Consider the following 17,237-nt stretch of genomic DNA (forward strand, 5'->3'; position numbering starts at 1 on the left):
GGCAGTGGTTTTCTTTTCAGGGGGTACTCAAGGGTACAGACACAGCTTTTTTTTTCTTGTCGTAAGAAAGTGTGGCATTGCTGTAACAATTTCATGGTGAGTACCAGCACCTATTTTTCTAGAGAAAAGGCGCTGAAGGGGGTTGCAGCCCATCAACAACTGGAAGACCACAGGTTCCCCACTCCTGATGTACAGATGTAGACACCACCCTGAGGTTTTTTCCTACACTCAAGTGGTGAATCAATTTTATGACATAAAAAAATAAGTACATTTAAAGCACATGGCTTTCCCCCAAAGAATCCTGAGAACCGTAGAAAACTTTTCACAGAGCTACTGTTACCAGCGCCCTTAAACAACAGTTTTGTTTATTTTACTTTTTTTTTAAAAAAACAATTTATTAAATGTCTATACCACCCTATGCCTACTGGTCTCAGGGCAGTTCTAAGCATATGGTGTAGAGGTGTGTGTGTGTGTGGGGGGGGGGAATACAAGAAAAAGTGCAGCCTGCGACCACATCCCAATAAAACCTTTATTTGCGTGCAACATAAAAACAGTGGCCACACAGGACAGAAACCCCAAGAAGAGAGGACCCTTTTCTTTGGGAGGCAAACTGCCTTAGGAAGCCCCGGGGGGCAAAGGAAACTCCTTTCTCAGAAGAGGCGAGAAGCCCCATCACAGCTGAGGGCACCACGTTGCGTGTGTGTGTGTGTGTGTGTTTTTGTGCTTGCACCCACACCACGAGAACCTGCTCTAAAAACCCCGCCTTGTGCTTCCTCTGCTTCCCCCCCCCCCCCGCCTGTCATCCTCCCTCAAAAAGCGCCGGGCGCTCCGTCTCGTTCTCCCGCCTCCCTTTTCCTATAGGAGGCGCGAGCGCGCCCGCGCGCCCGAGAGGCGGGAGCGCGCTGAGGGAAAGCTGCAGTCGGCGGCGGCCATCTTCTTTCAGGAACCGGCTGATTTCCACCGCCCCCCCCACCTATACCCCCTCCTCCCCCTCCGCTGCAAATGAGGCAGCCCCAAGCGAGACCCCTTGCCACTCACTGAGCCGGTGCCGGGGGCGGGGAGCCGGAGGCACACGGAGAGACACCCACACAGGATAATTTGGGAGTGGGGCGGGGGAATCTCCCTTCCTGGCCGGCCGGGGTGCGGAAGGGGCTGAGGGAGGAGGGGGCGCCTCAGCCCTTGGCATTAGGAGCCCTGCGCTGGGAGTGGGCGGGTGGGCGTGAGGCTGGGGGCTTCCTCTCGGGGTCGGGCGCCCCTTCCCTGGTCCCCACCCCCCGCTGGCTCTTTCTGCCCCGCCAAGGTGCTGCTGCTGCTGGTGCTGAGGAGGCGGAGGCTGCTCTCTTTCTCCCCCTCTGGATGGGAGGATAAGCTGTAACCATGTTCAGCTTCGAAGGGGAGTTCAAAACCAGGCCCAAGGTGTCTCTTGGAGGAGCAAGTAAGAAGGTAAGCGACCCCCACCCAGTGCCTGCGCCGCCCTTCTCAGGTCTCGGGGTCTCTACGCGGTTTTGGTCTCCGCCAGCCCCGTTTCCCAGCCTGCCTGCAGATTCCGGTGGGGCCCCGCGAAGCCGGCGTGACTAAGGTTAAATCTGAGCAACCCCTTGTTTCCCGCGGTGTCTAGTGTTTTCTCCCCTTTCCTAATAATAATAATAATAATAATAATAATGATGATTTTATTATTCCCCCCCACCCCACCCCAAGACCAGCGGGTGCAGTTCAGCCCCAGGGTGCCCTGGGTTTGTTTTTGTTGTTAAGGAGGAAAAGGCGCCTGGAGAGTCATTTGTGTCGCCCCGGCTTTGGTCTTTCCCGGAGAGGGTTTCCTTCAAGGCCGAGGGTTTTGAAAAGAGAAACTTGAGATGCTTTGGTTACGAAATAGCCAGCAAAAAGGCAGAGGCGTGATTGGAAGGGGGGGAAGGGAAGGGGGCCACCGTCCCATTTGTGAAACTCCTGTGGTGCATCAGCTCTTGCAAGTGTCTCTTTCTCAGGACCCTTGGCATCAGCTTGGCATCCAGTTGGATGAAACGTAATTGTGGGAGGGGAGAGCTAGGGGGCGGCGGATAGGCCTCACTCTTGTGTTGGGGGGAGAGTTTAAGAATTTAGTCTGTAATCCTAACACTGTTTACCTGGGTGTGATTGAATTGAGTAGGCATGGTTTAGGGTTGTGCTGTTAAATCCCCACATTGCAACTCCTGAACTGTACAGGAGTCCGCGAAACATACTGATTCTCGACACTGCCTTTTTAATACACGATTTGAGGAAAAGCGCACTCCAGGTTTCTGAAGTAGATAGGACAGCAGGGAATGCATTCCTTCACTTTGGCCTAGGTTTTTCTTTTCTTTTTTCATTTTCTTATCAGCACTCTCTTACTTAATTCGTAGGCCTCTCCTAGTGCTGATAAAGCGCATAGGGGCCCAATAAAAATGTCCATGCACAATATGGCATCTATGTATAGCTTTCTGCTTTTTATTTAAAATACGTATCTGTAATAAATAGGGGTGTGCGTGCTTTTTAAGTATTGAGATGGCACAAACTGAAGCCTGGCCTGGTTTCAAAACTGTCTTGTGTCTTTTAGTGGTTTAGAGGCTATTTATGCAAGTCATTGGTTCTTAACATAAGTTTCCTGCCTGCAATGGGAGTAATAATGCTTATCTCATATGATTGCTATGCAAAGGAACAGGTTTACCCACAAATGCAGTCATTTAGCATTTGCTTTAGTTAACTATAACGGCCTGTGTGTTTAAATGTACCCATCATTCAGAATTGAGGCAGACCTAAAAGCAACAGCTGGTCAGTCTGGTTTGAAGCTATTCAGGTAACAAATACAATATCTCATGAAGCTTGTGAAGCAGTTTGCATACTGAAAGTACTGTGTCAGTTATTAATGAAAATATGCTTTATTTGGATTCTTGATTTTTATTTTTAATTCTGAAATTTAAAATACTTCTCATGAATTGTATGAGATGGGGCCTTTAAATGATATATTGTGCCATAAAAAAATATCACAGCACACCCTTTTCTGCGTAGTGTTACCTAGGCCATATTTTCATGAATCAGATGCACATCAGAAGTATATTAGGTATGTGTAGCTATTCATCTGAATTATTGAGGAACTATCTACTGACACATTTCTGATGGCTAGAAGCCATTTACGTTCATTAAATCACATGTGCGATACTGTTTTCTGCACTGAAGAAAGAATAAGTCTTGATATGCAAAGACGGCAATTGGCAGGGTATGTCCTATTCTTCAGGAATGTATCTTAGGTGCTTTACATCTTTTGTCATCAAATTATGAACACTAATAGTACCACTTAAAGATTGTGCTGCTTTGCTTAAAAGTTGGGCAGAAATAATATATTCTCGCTATGATTTTTAAACCTCTGTTTAAAATTATTAGGCTGTTTGTGCAATAATATTGAGCGTGATTTATTAAGACTTAGATCAGGGATAGCTGATCTGCAGCACAGATTTCTGCACTGACCCAATAGTTTGCAGAAAAAAATAAAAACCCTTTCTGCTGTGGTGCTGAAATATTTCTGCCTTAATTGATCCTGTGAAGACACCTCTTCTCCCTCTGGTGAAGCACTATTGCAGGAAGGTTTTGGTAGACAGGAAACAGGAATAAGCACTCTTTAGTGTTACACTAAAGTGTTACACTTTAGTGTTACACTGGGGACGCGGGTGGCGCTGTGGGTAAAAGCCTCAGCGCCTAGGGCTTGCCGATCGAAAGGTCGGCGGTTCGAATCCCCGCGGCGGGGTGTGCTCCCGTTGCTCGGTCCCAGCGCCTGCCAACCTAGCAGTTCGAAAGCACCCCTGGGTGCAAGTAGATAAATAGGGACCGCTTACCAGCGGGAAGGTAAACGGCGTTTCTGTGTGCTGCGCTGGCTCGCCAGATGCAGCTTTGTCACGCTGGCCACATGACCTGGAAGTGTCTCCGGACAGCGCTGGCCCTCGACCTCTTGAGTGAGATGGGCGCACAACCCTAGAGTCTGTCAAGACTGGCCCGTACGGGCAGGGGTACCTTTACCTTTACCTTTAGTGTTACACTGGACCAAAGTGTGCTGACAGTAGAAGAAACCAGTCAGTTTATTGTCCTTATTCTCTGCCAGGAGAAAGAATGTGACTTTGGATTTCACATGGAGTACTGGGGAAAACTGAGCTCTTGCGGAGGCTGAAACACTTGCCTTTGTTTTCATTTAAGCTGTAAATTTATAGGGATACAGCGTTATTATTACACTTATATACCACTTTTCTGCCAAGGTGCCCAATGTGGTTTACAGTTTTAAAGTACTAAAACAAATGAAACAGAATGTTGGCCAGGGTGAGGAAACAGTCTGGCTGGAGCAGGCCCTGATTTCTTTGCCTTCCTCCCTTGGTGTCTTCCTCTTGGATTATTACCTAAATCACTTGAAAGGCACATTGGTGAACTTGTAGCACACTTTCCCTTCCTTTGTTATCTTGTCTCTTTCAGTTTTCCCCATCCCCTGTAAATTTGATCCCACTCCCATCCCCACAGACTGCCTCCCATAAATTGGTTTATTCAGTGGAAGCTTTCTGTAAGAATTGCCATGTAAACATGAGGCCCATTCCCTCACCTCTGCTGTGACCCCCTCGATCCAGGTAATGGTGGTGGGGACAGCTAAAGTGGGCCATGGTAGAGCTTTATAAAAGGATGCAGAAAATGGATAGACCTTCCCCCTCTGCTCCCCCCCCCTGCTCTCATAACACGGGGTCACCCATTGAAATTGATCCGCTGTAGATTCAGGACAGAAAAAAGGAAGCACTTCTTCCCACAACACATAATTTATGGAACTTGCTGTCACAGGATGCAGTGATGGCCGTGGCTTTAAAATGGAATTGGACAAATTCATGGAGAAAAGGTCTATCAATGACTATTAGCGATGGCAGCTAAATGGAAGTTCCATGTTCAGAAATGGTATGCTGCTGAATAACAGTTGCTGGAAGGAGACTGTATGAGAGGGCTGTTGCCTTCATGCCCTGCTTGTGGTCTTCCCGGAAGCATCTGGTGTGGTGTAAATAGGGTACTGGGCTAGATGAACCTTTGTTCTGATTCAGCAGGTTATCCACAGAGTCATCCTGGAATATGTGCTTGACAGATAATTCTGTTGAAATCAGCAGAATATACCTTCAAAGAAATGCATTTGAGCTAAGGGTTTCCCCCAAGGATTTAGGAATGTGATGGATGCTTTAGTGCTGGGTCTAATGCTTACATACTACTTAGAGGCAGCTTCCGTTGCTTTAATGGTTTTGTCCATTTGAAACACCTTGGCATTGACTTCTTCTCTAGAGCTCTGTGTGAATGGAGTGAAGGGAGAAGCAAGGGAGCCCAGGCTTTTCTCCTCGGCTCCAGTTTGGCCTGAGAAAGTCGCTTTACGTTTTATTTAATGTATTTGTTCTAAAATATTTTTTAAAATTGTGAACCACCTCAGGTTACTAAGCAGAAAGGAGGCATATAAATTTAATAAATAACACACATTGGTAAGTTGCATGTCTGATAACTCGGCTATACAGTGGCACCTTGGTTCCCGAACGGCTTAGTTGTCAAACAAATCGACTCCTGAACGCCACAAACCCGGAAGTAGGTGTTCTGGTTTGCGAATGTTTTTCGGAAGCCCAACGTCCAACACAGCTTCCACTTGAGTGCAGGAAGCTCCTGCAGCCAATCGGAAGCCACGCCTTGGTTTGCGAACGGTTTCGGGAGTCGAATGGACTCCCAAAACGGATAAAGTCCGAGAACCAAGGTACCACTGTATAGGGAAATCTTGAGTTTGGATCCTCATCGGATGATTGAAATCTATTGGGTTGACTCAGCATTAGTAATGAGGATGTAAATCTGTGTTGTTTATTAGCCTTTTTGATTGGTTATTGTTAGGCCTGTTGTTTTCACTTTAAAAATACTGATAATAGACTTTGTAAAAGCCAGTGAAATTTACTCAGCTTCCTTCCCAGTGCCCTAAGTTTTGAATGTGGAAACAAAGAAAAAGAAGGATGCATGGATAAAGAAGGATGCATTTTGTAATGAAAGTAACTTTGAAAAGCAAAACTAGTTATAATTGCACCTGGCTTTTAAAATGCAACTTTATTTATGAATCTCTTCACCAAATTAGGCTATTGCAAATGTTTAGTTCTGCTTTGGGTAAGCAATAGAGAAATATCTTAAGTGTGTAGGCTTCACCACTTCTTTTCTGATATTACTTTATCAAATTATAAAACCAAATAAGGCAATATTGTTAAACAGTTTTTCTACTGTAACTTTCCTTTTAAAATTGCTTTGACTTAATTCCTTAATTACATTATAGTTCCCTAAATACATTCTATCATGGTGCTCAAATGCATGAAATACTTTCATATGCACTTTTCTTTTAGCACCTTCTCTGACATTGGGCTGTGGGTGGGTATTGTTTGGAGAAGATCGGTATTTATTTAGATATTTATATTTATGGAGTTTAATTGAATGAACAGTGTGTGGCTGAAAACTTTTTTTGAGACTTTGTTGGGAAAATCAGAAATTGTAATGGATGTTCGTTCATTCATTCATTACTGTTAACTGGTTGTGCCAGTTGAATCCACTGCAGTTTTAAATTGTGTTAATTACTCTAGTCTAGTTTAAACAAAATAAAGAAATAATCATGCTCACATTTGTGATGGAGGCCGTTAGGTAGAATGACTTTAGGCTGATTTCTTGTGTGTCATTGATTGTGTTGTATCTAAGCACATAAAGGAGGAAGATGCATGTTACTTTTCTGCAAAATATTTTGGAAAGATGATGTTTTATCTTTATGCAAAACTTTAAATGCATTTGTTTAGGTAGAAACAGAATATACGGTAATTTCTCGTCTTTTCCAGGAGGAAAAAGCATCTCTTTTGCATCGCACACAGGAAGAGAGGCGGAAACGAGAGGTATGATACAAGTAAAGCCTTTTAAAATAGCTTCCAGTTGAAATGTTGTATGATGAAAATGCTTATGTTTGTATTTAAAGCACTGAACAGCTGGACCCCAAGTATCTGAGAGAATACTTGCTGCCGTTCAGTGAGATCCATGGACGGTGCCCTCCTAGGGCTTCCTGTGCAGTGCTAGGTACATAGGATTGTGTGTAGGGGGTGCTCTTTAGTGGTGTCTCCAGAACCGTGCAATTCCTTCCACAGTGAGATTTGTCTGCCTTGTTCTTTTACTCTTAGGCAGTGCGGATCAAGACACCCCTCTCTTGACAGGATTTTGAAGGAGGGGTGGGGTGAAGAATGGTTAGCTGATTTGCTTTATAGCTACCTCTTTTTTTGAAGCATTGATGACCAGTTGGATGCTGTCTTTCGTCCCTTCTCTGTGTTAGGAACTAATTTAGATTAAATTAGTATTTTATTTTATTGTTTTGTCCTTTTTTTATAAGTGTAACCCTCCATGGGGCCTACTGGCAAAGGATGGTATATAAAACTCATAAATAAATAAAATAGCTTGGGTATTGGCTTTTTAAAATCTCCTGTTTTCCTCATTTTGTAGTTGTGGAATTTTTGAATGCTAAATGGTAGGGCCCTCCCTTACATTGTTTTGCACCACATTTAAATTTTGCTGGGATAATGTATGCAAGCATGGTACCTTAGAATTGCTAACATGAGCCTGACTCACTAGCAGAAAAACTAGTTGTAGGGCTGATTCACACACTTGTTTGGCAGACTAGAGCAGTGTCTACTATGCCATTCTCCTTAGGGATTTGTATGATAATGTTTCCTGATTAACCATGGTTTACCGACATATGCATAGGCAGGAAGGAGCTGCCTCTAGCTTTCATCCCACCCCCCTGGACTCCAACAAATTTTTTTCCTGCTTCCCCTACAGCTAGGCAAATGTCACCTGAACCAGGGATCATTTGCAACCAGTTCTTCTCACTTTCAAAACAAGCAAACTTCAAGCAGTGGTTCCTGATAGTCTCTGTAGAGTTTGTTAACAAACCACTTTTCTTTATCTGTATGATGCACCAAGCCTGCCTTTAAAGGAGAGTAGAGCTGAAAATTGATGGAGTCATGGGAAAAGGTGGTGCCTCAGCTTGAGGCTCACTGCAGCTTCTTGCTTCTTGGCTGTATATTACTAAGCCGTGTTTCTGTGTGTTGCGTGAACTGGACTTCAGTGTCATAGGCAGTCATGTGAAACACTGCCTATGTTTGAGACTGTACATCCCAACCGTCATCATAAAGTTGATTAACTACAAGCATGGAAATTCTTTTGTCAGCTCCAATGAGCAGATAATTTGCCCGTTTCATTATTTGTAAGGCTCTGGTGCAGAAAATGTGCATAAGAAACAAGGCACTCTGTATTTACAAGAATATATTTTGTTACGCTAATGTACTTTTGAAGATGTAGCATATATCGGGAAGAAAACATGACTCAGTCTATTGAGAATAAAATCAGACACAGCTTTAAAAAATGAGTAGTGAAATTGCTGCAGTGACCTCAGGCTTCAAACATTTGCAACTATGGGTCACTAATTGACAATTATGCATTCTTGGATGAAACCTATGCCTAATGAGGAGAATATAACTGTCTTGTGTTGTAATTCAGCTGTGTGCTGTGGAAGATCAGTTGCTGCTGCTGTTGAGATTGCTGTTGAATTTTCCTGTTTTGTTTCTGTTTTTTTTAAAAACAGTACAAGTTGATCAGCAGGCTCCCTGTTTCCAGCGTCTGTCATTTGAATATCCTTGGCTCACTTCTTGCCAAATCTTTATTCATTCAATTTCTTATTTCTGTTCTATCATTCCTTCATTTATTGATGCTGCCATAGTAGTGTATAAAAATCTGAATTACACCTCAAGTAATCTATCCCCTCCCCCCATATTTAACATGTAATGCCGTATTCTCATTCCACCAACATCTATTAAACAGATATTTTAGTAGCTTCGGGTCAACATTTTCTGTTTTGATAACCATGGGGTACATAAGGAATGTTGGGGCACAGTTGTACATAGATATTGGATATGAGGTGCGAGGTTTAGTTTTTTATTAGCTGGTGGGAAAAGCAAGGAGCTTTGTAGGGTGGTGATGCTCTGGTCTCTAAACAATGGATGACCTGCCCAAATGGCATTTGGCTTGAGTCTTCAGCATAAAGGCTAGGAACTTAGTTTAAAAAAAAATTAAAAGAAACTTTGTTTTAAATTTGACAGATTCAACAGGAAATACATTATATGGTAAACTTGTTGGATATGCATATAATAAAGAGAGCTTGCATCACAGCAAAAAAAGCATATCAATGGAAAAGCACAATTCTCCTAATGGGCAGCAAGATATTTGTGTTCCTTTCAGTCTGTCTTGTTTAGCTATGGCTTTGTGTCAGGCAGCGTAAGCCCGTTAGGTGGAGAACCCAGACCTTCTCTACCACAAACTCCACTGCTCGTGTTCCTCTGATACTATTGAAGAGAGAGTTTTTTGTGTGAGGTTATTCAGTGACTGCACAGGTGTTTTTCTTGTCAGTGCTTTGTTCTATTAACTACAATGCAGCAAATTTTATTTTGACCTTTGTCTTGTCTCCTTAGGAAGAAAGGAGAAGGCTGAAAAATGCAATAATCATCCAGTCCTTTGTTCGTGGGTACAGGGACAGAAAACACCAAGTAGGCATTTTTTTTATGATTGACTTTTCTTATGTGCTTCTGAGTTTGCACAGTAACCACAGAAAGATATATCTAAAAGGAGTTGACACTGTCACTATTTCAGCCTGCCTTCTAGTCACTACTATCAGCGTGTGCAGAAACAATGCCTGCTGATCTGCTGTAGAAAACCCTCTGATACTTACTACTTCCTCAAACCCACAATGTAATAGCAAGCTTGTACTGTATGTTAGTCATTCTCTCCCTGTAGTGTAAGACTCCTGTTCAGTGATTCTCTGGACTGGGATTATTGGTTGCAGCCTATGGGGTAACCATGGTCTTAAATTTAGTTTGGAACTCCATTTAGAAGGACTTGCGATGAATAAGAGCACAGTAAAAATGAACTATAACCAGAAATATAAAATATCTATTGTATGGCTTTAAAGAACCCTGTGCTTTCTCCCAGGAACATCTGTTTATGCCCAGAGGTTTGCCAAATACCTTCATTTGACTGCAGCTCCTTGTGCTACATAGAAAGCTCTGGAGCCTGACTTCTGGCAACAGGCCAGTGGGCAGGAGCAAACTCTACTTATATCCCTTTCAATCCTTGCCTGTGTAAAAGTGCAATAAAATTATGAAAATATGTACAGTAGTTCTAATCTGGAAAATTAATTCATATGTATAGTCGGAATGTCTGTTGGGAAACTTGTTTAATGTTAGTCTCAATTAGATGAATAATGCAGTAGAAGATGAATTCACACAAAACTAATTACTTCCCATTAATTTTATTCTTGGTTCATTCTAGCTTTCAAAATGAGTTCTAATTCTGCTCTTAGTACATAGGCAGTTCTGTTTCCATAGGATTTGAGGGAGTTGATGTGTACAGATGACAATACTTGTACTGTACTGACTGATTATGCTTTTAAAATTTCTGAAAATGCTATGACATCACTTTGCATTTTTGCACCTTTATGTACAAGCCAATTTAACCTCCACACTTGGCCTTGAGCAAGTGTACCTCAGGTTATAAACAAAAATCAATGCTGAAGAAATTATATGCATAAAATTGTTCATTGGGGAAAGCTGCAGCTTCAAATGAGTATATTGAAATCTTGCCTGTGTTTCATAATGTTGACAATACAGTACATTAACTTAAATTTTATTCTTCAATTTAAGTATTCCATTCAGAGGAGCGAATTTGATTACTGTGCTAATCTAGCGCAATCTGGAGGAAGTTTCTCCACCGCCAATGGAGCAAATCTGACTCTTTTAGTTCGCCAACTTCTGTTTTTCTATAGGCATAATGAGGATTCTAAACGTTTGGTAAGTACTCAATGAGAGTGATTCCAGTTTCTTGTGTGTTTTTAGTAATTATTTTTAATTTCTTGGTTGTCAGTACTAAATGATCTGTTCAAAAGACAGTGAGGTTGAATCTGGACAGGCAGAGAGTTACTTGTCCCTGCAGAGAGGGGGTGGCTTTCCCATTCTTCCTCCTCTTCTGGTAGCAACCCCAAGAAAGGACTCCTCCTTCCCTCCCACAAGGTCAGGGTTTAACTAAGGCCAGTATACCATCTGCTACAAGAGAATGGTGCCACCCAAAAAAATCTCCACTTCCTTATCTGTGGGAAAACATGCTTTCAGTTTTCATGCTGAAGTGTGTGGATCCATCCAAAGTTTTGGAGAACATTACATCCTAATAAACATGTAGATGCTGTCATAAAGTCAGTGCTATCTAACCTTAAGGGCTTTATTTATTTCATAAAATTTATATGGCAGTTTATAGTTAATGGAAGATGGCATAGGCTCATTTGGCTCAGTATGCATGGGAGGGATGGACAGACAGAAAAGACTTAGGAATGTACCTGAGACTCATAAGTTTCTCTCAAGAGTGCCTCTTTCCCATAAAAACCTTTCTGCAATGCTCATGAAGTAACAACAAAATAAAATGTATATGCAACACCCTGAAATTACTTTCTTCCCTTGGCACATGTTGGTGTTTAAATGAAATAAAGCTGAAGTGTGGAATCTTTGGGGGTGGCGGTCAGTGTGGTGAGGCCACATCACTTTCCTTCTCTTAAAAGCAGTTGCAGGGCACTGTATGTGTATGGGTGCTAATCCGTTCGCTTGTGCTAGTTTCTAATGTGCTAGTTCCTGGATTGTTCCTCTACATGCCCCCCACCCTACTCCACTGGAGCAGCTATTAGCCATAGATGGTAAAGATAATTGTGGTACCTTTGTTTTTTATCCTCCATGGCTATCAGTAGCTTGGGAAGGAGGATTTACTTTAGGGCCAGAGCATAATGTGTGTGTGTGTGTGTGTGTGTGTGTGTGTGTGTGTGTGTGTGTGTGTGTGTTTAGGGAGAGTTAGCCTCTCCATCCTCAAGAAACTTATCTAAATAGGGTGTCCTAGTGGCTGCTTTTACCAAAAAGAAAAAGATGTTCAGCTATCCTGTTGTATATCTATCCCTTATTTCCGAATACAGATTTGTTTTTCTTAGGCATAAAACAGGAGAAAATACCATGGTCTATTATTCAAGCTCGGTGCAGACAGATTTGGGACCACCTCATTATGACAAACTAATGTGCCAAGTAAAGATAACAACTTGCCCCAAATTGGAAGCTTTGTTTACCATTTCGTGCCTCTTCTTGGCATACTTTGATGACATATGACCAAACACAACACTATCCCCCCAATCCTACATGCTTTGGCCGAGCTGATTTATTTTTAATTCTGTTTTGGGGTATTCTGCTTGGGGGCCGGTGGGGATTAACAGTCTTAAAGGTAAAGGGACCCCTGACCATTAGGTCCAGTTGTGACCGACTCTGGGGTTGCGGCGCTCATCTCGCTTTATTGGCCGAGGGAGCCGGTGTACAGCTTCCGGGTCATGTGGCCAGCATGACTAAGCCGCTTCTGGCGAAACAGAGCAGCACACGGAAACACCGTTTACCTTCCCGCTGGAGCGGTACCTGTTTATCTACTTGCACTTTGATGTGCTTTCGAACTGCTAGGTTGGCAGGAGCTGGGACCGATGCTAATTAAGAATTAGAAATAAAGGTCTGGGAGAGGAAAAATGTCTCAGCTTGGCACCAAGCAGACATTATGTCGGTCATACGTTTCTAGGGGGAGTGTTCCATAGGTAAGGCCAGGGGTTGGGCACATCGTGGCAAAGGCCCTCTCAGCATTTGAGATTAGAAACACTTGAGGAAGGGCCTCCATTGATTCATCTTGAGGTGCAAGAGGTGTTCCTTTAGATCAGGAGGAACCTGTGGCCCTCCAGATAATGTTGAACTTTAGCTTCCATCAGTCATATCCAGCATGGCCAAGGTGCGGTATGAAGAGAGATATAATCTGAAAACATCTGGAGGCCACAGGTCCCCATTCCTGCTTTAGATGCTCGTGCATGCTTTATGTACATGAACAGTCACAAAAAGCACCAGAGTTACTTTTTAGAGCATTTTAACACTTGTATCTGCGGATGTCTTTCCCCCCCATCTCCAGATATGGATATGTCAGAACTTGATTAAGCAGAATTCTCAGTTTGTGAAGCAGCTTGATGGCCCTGAGAAACTTACATGCCTGTTCCAGATAAAAAGGCTGTTGGGCTTATGTTGCAGGTAAAAACGAATAAACTTAATCAGCTCACTGCGGACTTAACCATGTTCCTTAACTGAATTAGCTCACTTAAGGCTACAAATCTATATTAAATATGTTAAATGGCCATCCTGAGGTCTTTAGCCCCAGTTGGCTCTATGGACAAGAGCACTTTACGTTTTCTGTTGAATTCTGAGGTCTGAAATCTTATTGCATTGTTTGCAAGTTAGAATTGTTTTCCTTTTTTGCTAGAAGGGAAAAGCTATACCACTTGAGTGACAAGTTTTATTTTTGTCATAGATTGCTGCAAAACTGCAATGATGACAGTCTGAATGTTGCACTTCCTATGAGGATGCTTGAAGTATTTTCATCTGAGAATACCTATTTGCCTGTTTTACAAGATGCTAACTATGTAGCATCAATAATTGAACAAATCTTGCACTACGTGATTCAAAAAGGTTCGTGTAATGATTGCTTTTCAAAATTTTATTGAACTTTGAATATGTAACAGCTGCCAGCTTTGTGAATGAACTACATTTACAATAATATCCAACAATTGTGAATATTGCAGTAATACTGAAATGAAACATAATCTTCTTATGTCTTCGAAAATGCTGTTTCTTATTGAAATAGTGTAGGTGTTAATGCCTTGCAGATGGTTGTATATGTTTTCAAATGTTTCCTGATGCTTTATTCAGGTGTTTTTTTTAATGTGTGTGTTATTTTTTACTCTTGTTATTTTAACTTGTGATGGCTTTAATGTTCATATTGCCTTATTGTTAGCTGCACTGAGAACATTCATCCTTAAGAATGGCATGTAAGTGTTTAATGCAGAGTCCTTTTAACATTCTTTTTTGTAATTGTAAAACCATGGACTACTAGGCTCAAATTCCATAATACTATGAAACAGCAGATTTAGCTGGTGTTTTGAAGAGCCACTGCTTTGAATTGGCACTATTTCCTAGATGTAAATAAAACTAATTTTTGGATTTGATTAACTAGATGAGACCAGTTGCCAGTCCCCCCCCCCTAGTTTATCAGCTATGCTGCTAAAATTATAGTTACTATATTAAAGCACATCTCACAATGTGGTCTTTGGCCCATAAAAGCTGGTACTTGGCATCCTACAAGACTCTTAGTTGTGTTTGTGCAACCTTTGACATGCCTCTGCCTCTGAAATATATTTTATTGTTTAAAAATAAATGTATGCCTTAAAATGGGTACAAATGCTTGAATCCTTTTTCTTTCAGGATACTACAGGTCTCTTTATCTGCTAATAAATAACAAGCTTCCATCAAGTATTGAGTATTCTGATGTGTCTCGAGTTCCTATTGCAAAAATATTGTTAGAGAATGTTCTGAAACCATTGCACTTTAATTATAGCTCCTGTCCAGAAAATGCCAGGTAAGCACATTTAGTTGTGCATTGGTATGTATTAGTTTGATTTTCCCCCTTACAATGGCAAAGCACTAATAGGTACTAATGGAACAAATATGTAAAGCTTTGTGGAATGACTAGATCATATCTTTCTAGTCTTGAAACAGCCTCTTATTACTGTTCTGCAGACTTGTTTAGCAAAAATAAATACAATAACAAGAGGGTAGAAACAGAATTAATAAAATGCACCTTGACAATTACAAAGAAAAAAATCCCAATGGGTAAAATATATTTCCAAACTTGAATATTTTATTGTATTGTCAATGTAGCGGTGGAAAGGTATGTTCACATTTCCCATAAAGAGAATCCTTTCTTTACCTTCTGCAGGCAACAGAATTTTGCTGCTTTTACAGAAGAATTCCTGGCAGCACCTTTTACAGATCAGATATTTCATTTCATCATTCCAGCGCTTGCAGATGTGAAGACCTGTTTTCCTTATGAACTCTTTTTGAATGCACTATTGTTAACAGAAAGCAGGCGTTTGAGGAAAAGTGAGAGAGCTCCTTGGCTTTTCTACGTTGTTCTAACTGTTGGTGAAACATATTTAGGTATGTAAAGCATATTTAATCAGTTAAAGTATCCATTTGTTATATGTCGTCCCTGCAGTAGCAGGCTAGGTGCTTTACAGTTGCAAACCTTATTATTATTACAACTATTATGCCTCTTCTACTACAGCCTATCTTTCCTCCAAAGGCCTTAAGGCAGAGTACATTGTGATTCACTGCATTGTTCACCTTAAGACCTTTGTGAGGTATGTTAAACTGAGAGTTAATTGACTGGTCTTTGGTCACATTCCTACTTTCAACCTTGAACACCCCAGTGAAAATTTAGCAGGTTGACTTCATACTCTTATAAAAACACACGGTGATCGTGATATTCGCAATAGAATAAATATGTGGTTTTGGTTCTTTACTGATCTCAGAAACCCAATGCATAATTTAATCATTGTTTTTAGGTTCTCATACTTAAATATTGACAACAGTGAGGTCTTAAAAACTTAAGAAAGCCCAGAATCTCAAGATTTGAAAAATCTGCACACCATGTGGCCTATGAACCATATATATTTTACTTATCCCTAAAATACGCACAGTATCAGTGGCGGGTGTGTTCAGTTTCTTACAAAGTGTCATAAGTGATCCCTGCTCAGTATTTCTGTGTTCTTTATTCTGTATTTAATCTTTTCCTCAATATAGGATCTCTTTCAGAAGAAGGGCTGCTTGTGTACCTGCGAGTACTTCAGACATTTCTTTCTCAGTTACCGGTGTCTGCATCAGGTGCAGACTGCCAAGATTCAACCAGTGACTCTGAAGATGAAGATGAAGGAATTAGCAAGATGACTTCCATGCCTGTAGGTATTAAATGTTGTCAGAAGAAATTGCACAGTGGTAACACTCAAGCTTGGAGTAGGCTTCCTCTTCTGTAATACTCCATTCTTCTTTGGCCTTTGCAGCAAAATATGTTGGCAGTAGTTAACTTATATTTGGCTTGGATCTATTTACATGTGGACGGTTTGCAGTTTCCCTTGTATTTTCTGTGTGGGGAAGCACAAATGTTTACCGTTTTGTGTGTGTTTAACTTCGTATATTGTGTGCAGTGCCTCTCCCAACCCACCTCATTTCCAGGTGTTTTGTTGCAGACTGCTTACAGTGGCTTTTTCATGGCTAGGCATGTCAATTGCAGTCAAATAGCACATTACACAGGTGGCTGCATAATGTACTGTGATTTATTGTGGAAGAGAATGGAATTCTAATGGGGGCATAGAATTTAATGACTGTTCAGAGAGATCAGTGAGGTGGTGTATAAAAGCCTCACTGCTCTTTGTATGCATTTATAAATAGAAGCCTGATTTGTCAATTTCAGGTAGTAAAAATATTAAAGTTGCTGGTATTAGGCATCACACATTGCACTTGGACACATGCTAGTAGACACTCTTTTTTTACAACAGGCTTTGAACTAGTCGTTACTATCTAGGTTTTTTTTTTAATAGATGTTCGGATTTGAGAATTAAGTCATTGTTATGTTTCTTACATGCTTTTGGAAAACTGACCTTGAAAATGCACAAATGAAAAATAACTCTGGTCTTTAAACACTATCTTTATTGGGTATCTCGCTTGAATATACCGTATTTTTCGCTCTATAAGACGCACCAGACCACAAGACGCACCTAGTTTTTGGAGGAGGAAAACAAGAAAAAAAATATTCTGAATCTCAGAAGCCAGAACAGCAAGAGGGATCGCTGCGCAGTGAAAGCAGCAATCCCTCTTGCTGTTCTGGCTTCTGGGATAGCTGCGCAGCCTGCATTCGCTCCATAAGACGCACACACATTTCCCCTTACTTTTTAGGAGGGAAAAGTGAGTCTTATAGAGCAAAAAATACGGTAATTTGTTAATCAAGCCAAGGATACAAAGTGAAATAACTAAAAAGCGAAGATCTGGCATAAGTTAACCAAGACTTGAAACCACATTTCTGAAGAATTTGAATACTTGGAAATTAGCTTTCAGTGGTTAACCAAAACATTAGGTGAAACTTTGTAGAACAAGAGCCGCAATACAGTGTGGAAAGTTCAATATTTTACTCTTTTAGGTCAGGGGTTCTCTGGCTCATGGCCTCTTTGTTGGAAG

General features: G+C 41.4%; 1 protein-coding gene across 1 annotated transcript in view; it reads left to right on the top strand.

The window, feature by feature from the left end:
• The first annotated feature begins 892 nt into the window (after positions 1–892).
• The window catches only part of UBE3C (ubiquitin protein ligase E3C), a 60,723-nt gene continuing 44,378 nt past the window's right edge, over positions 893–17,237 (top strand). Inside the window, exons 1-9 of the mRNA XM_028751558.2 lie at positions 893–1,443; positions 6,864–6,917; positions 9,537–9,611; positions 10,764–10,910; positions 13,087–13,202; positions 13,480–13,637; positions 14,430–14,583; positions 14,944–15,164; positions 15,810–15,964. Coding sequence (XP_028607391.1) covers positions 1,378–1,443; positions 6,864–6,917; positions 9,537–9,611; positions 10,764–10,910; positions 13,087–13,202; positions 13,480–13,637; positions 14,430–14,583; positions 14,944–15,164; positions 15,810–15,964 — 1,146 coding nt within the window. The 5' untranslated portion in view covers positions 893–1,377. The remainder of the gene's footprint in view (positions 1,444–6,863; positions 6,918–9,536; positions 9,612–10,763; positions 10,911–13,086; positions 13,203–13,479; positions 13,638–14,429; positions 14,584–14,943; positions 15,165–15,809; positions 15,965–17,237) is intronic.

The sequence above is a fragment of the Podarcis muralis genome, chromosome 12, assembly GCF_964188315.1.
Source record: "Podarcis muralis chromosome 12, rPodMur119.hap1.1, whole genome shotgun sequence".
Classification (NCBI taxonomy): Eukaryota; Metazoa; Chordata; class Lepidosauria; order Squamata; family Lacertidae; genus Podarcis; species Podarcis muralis.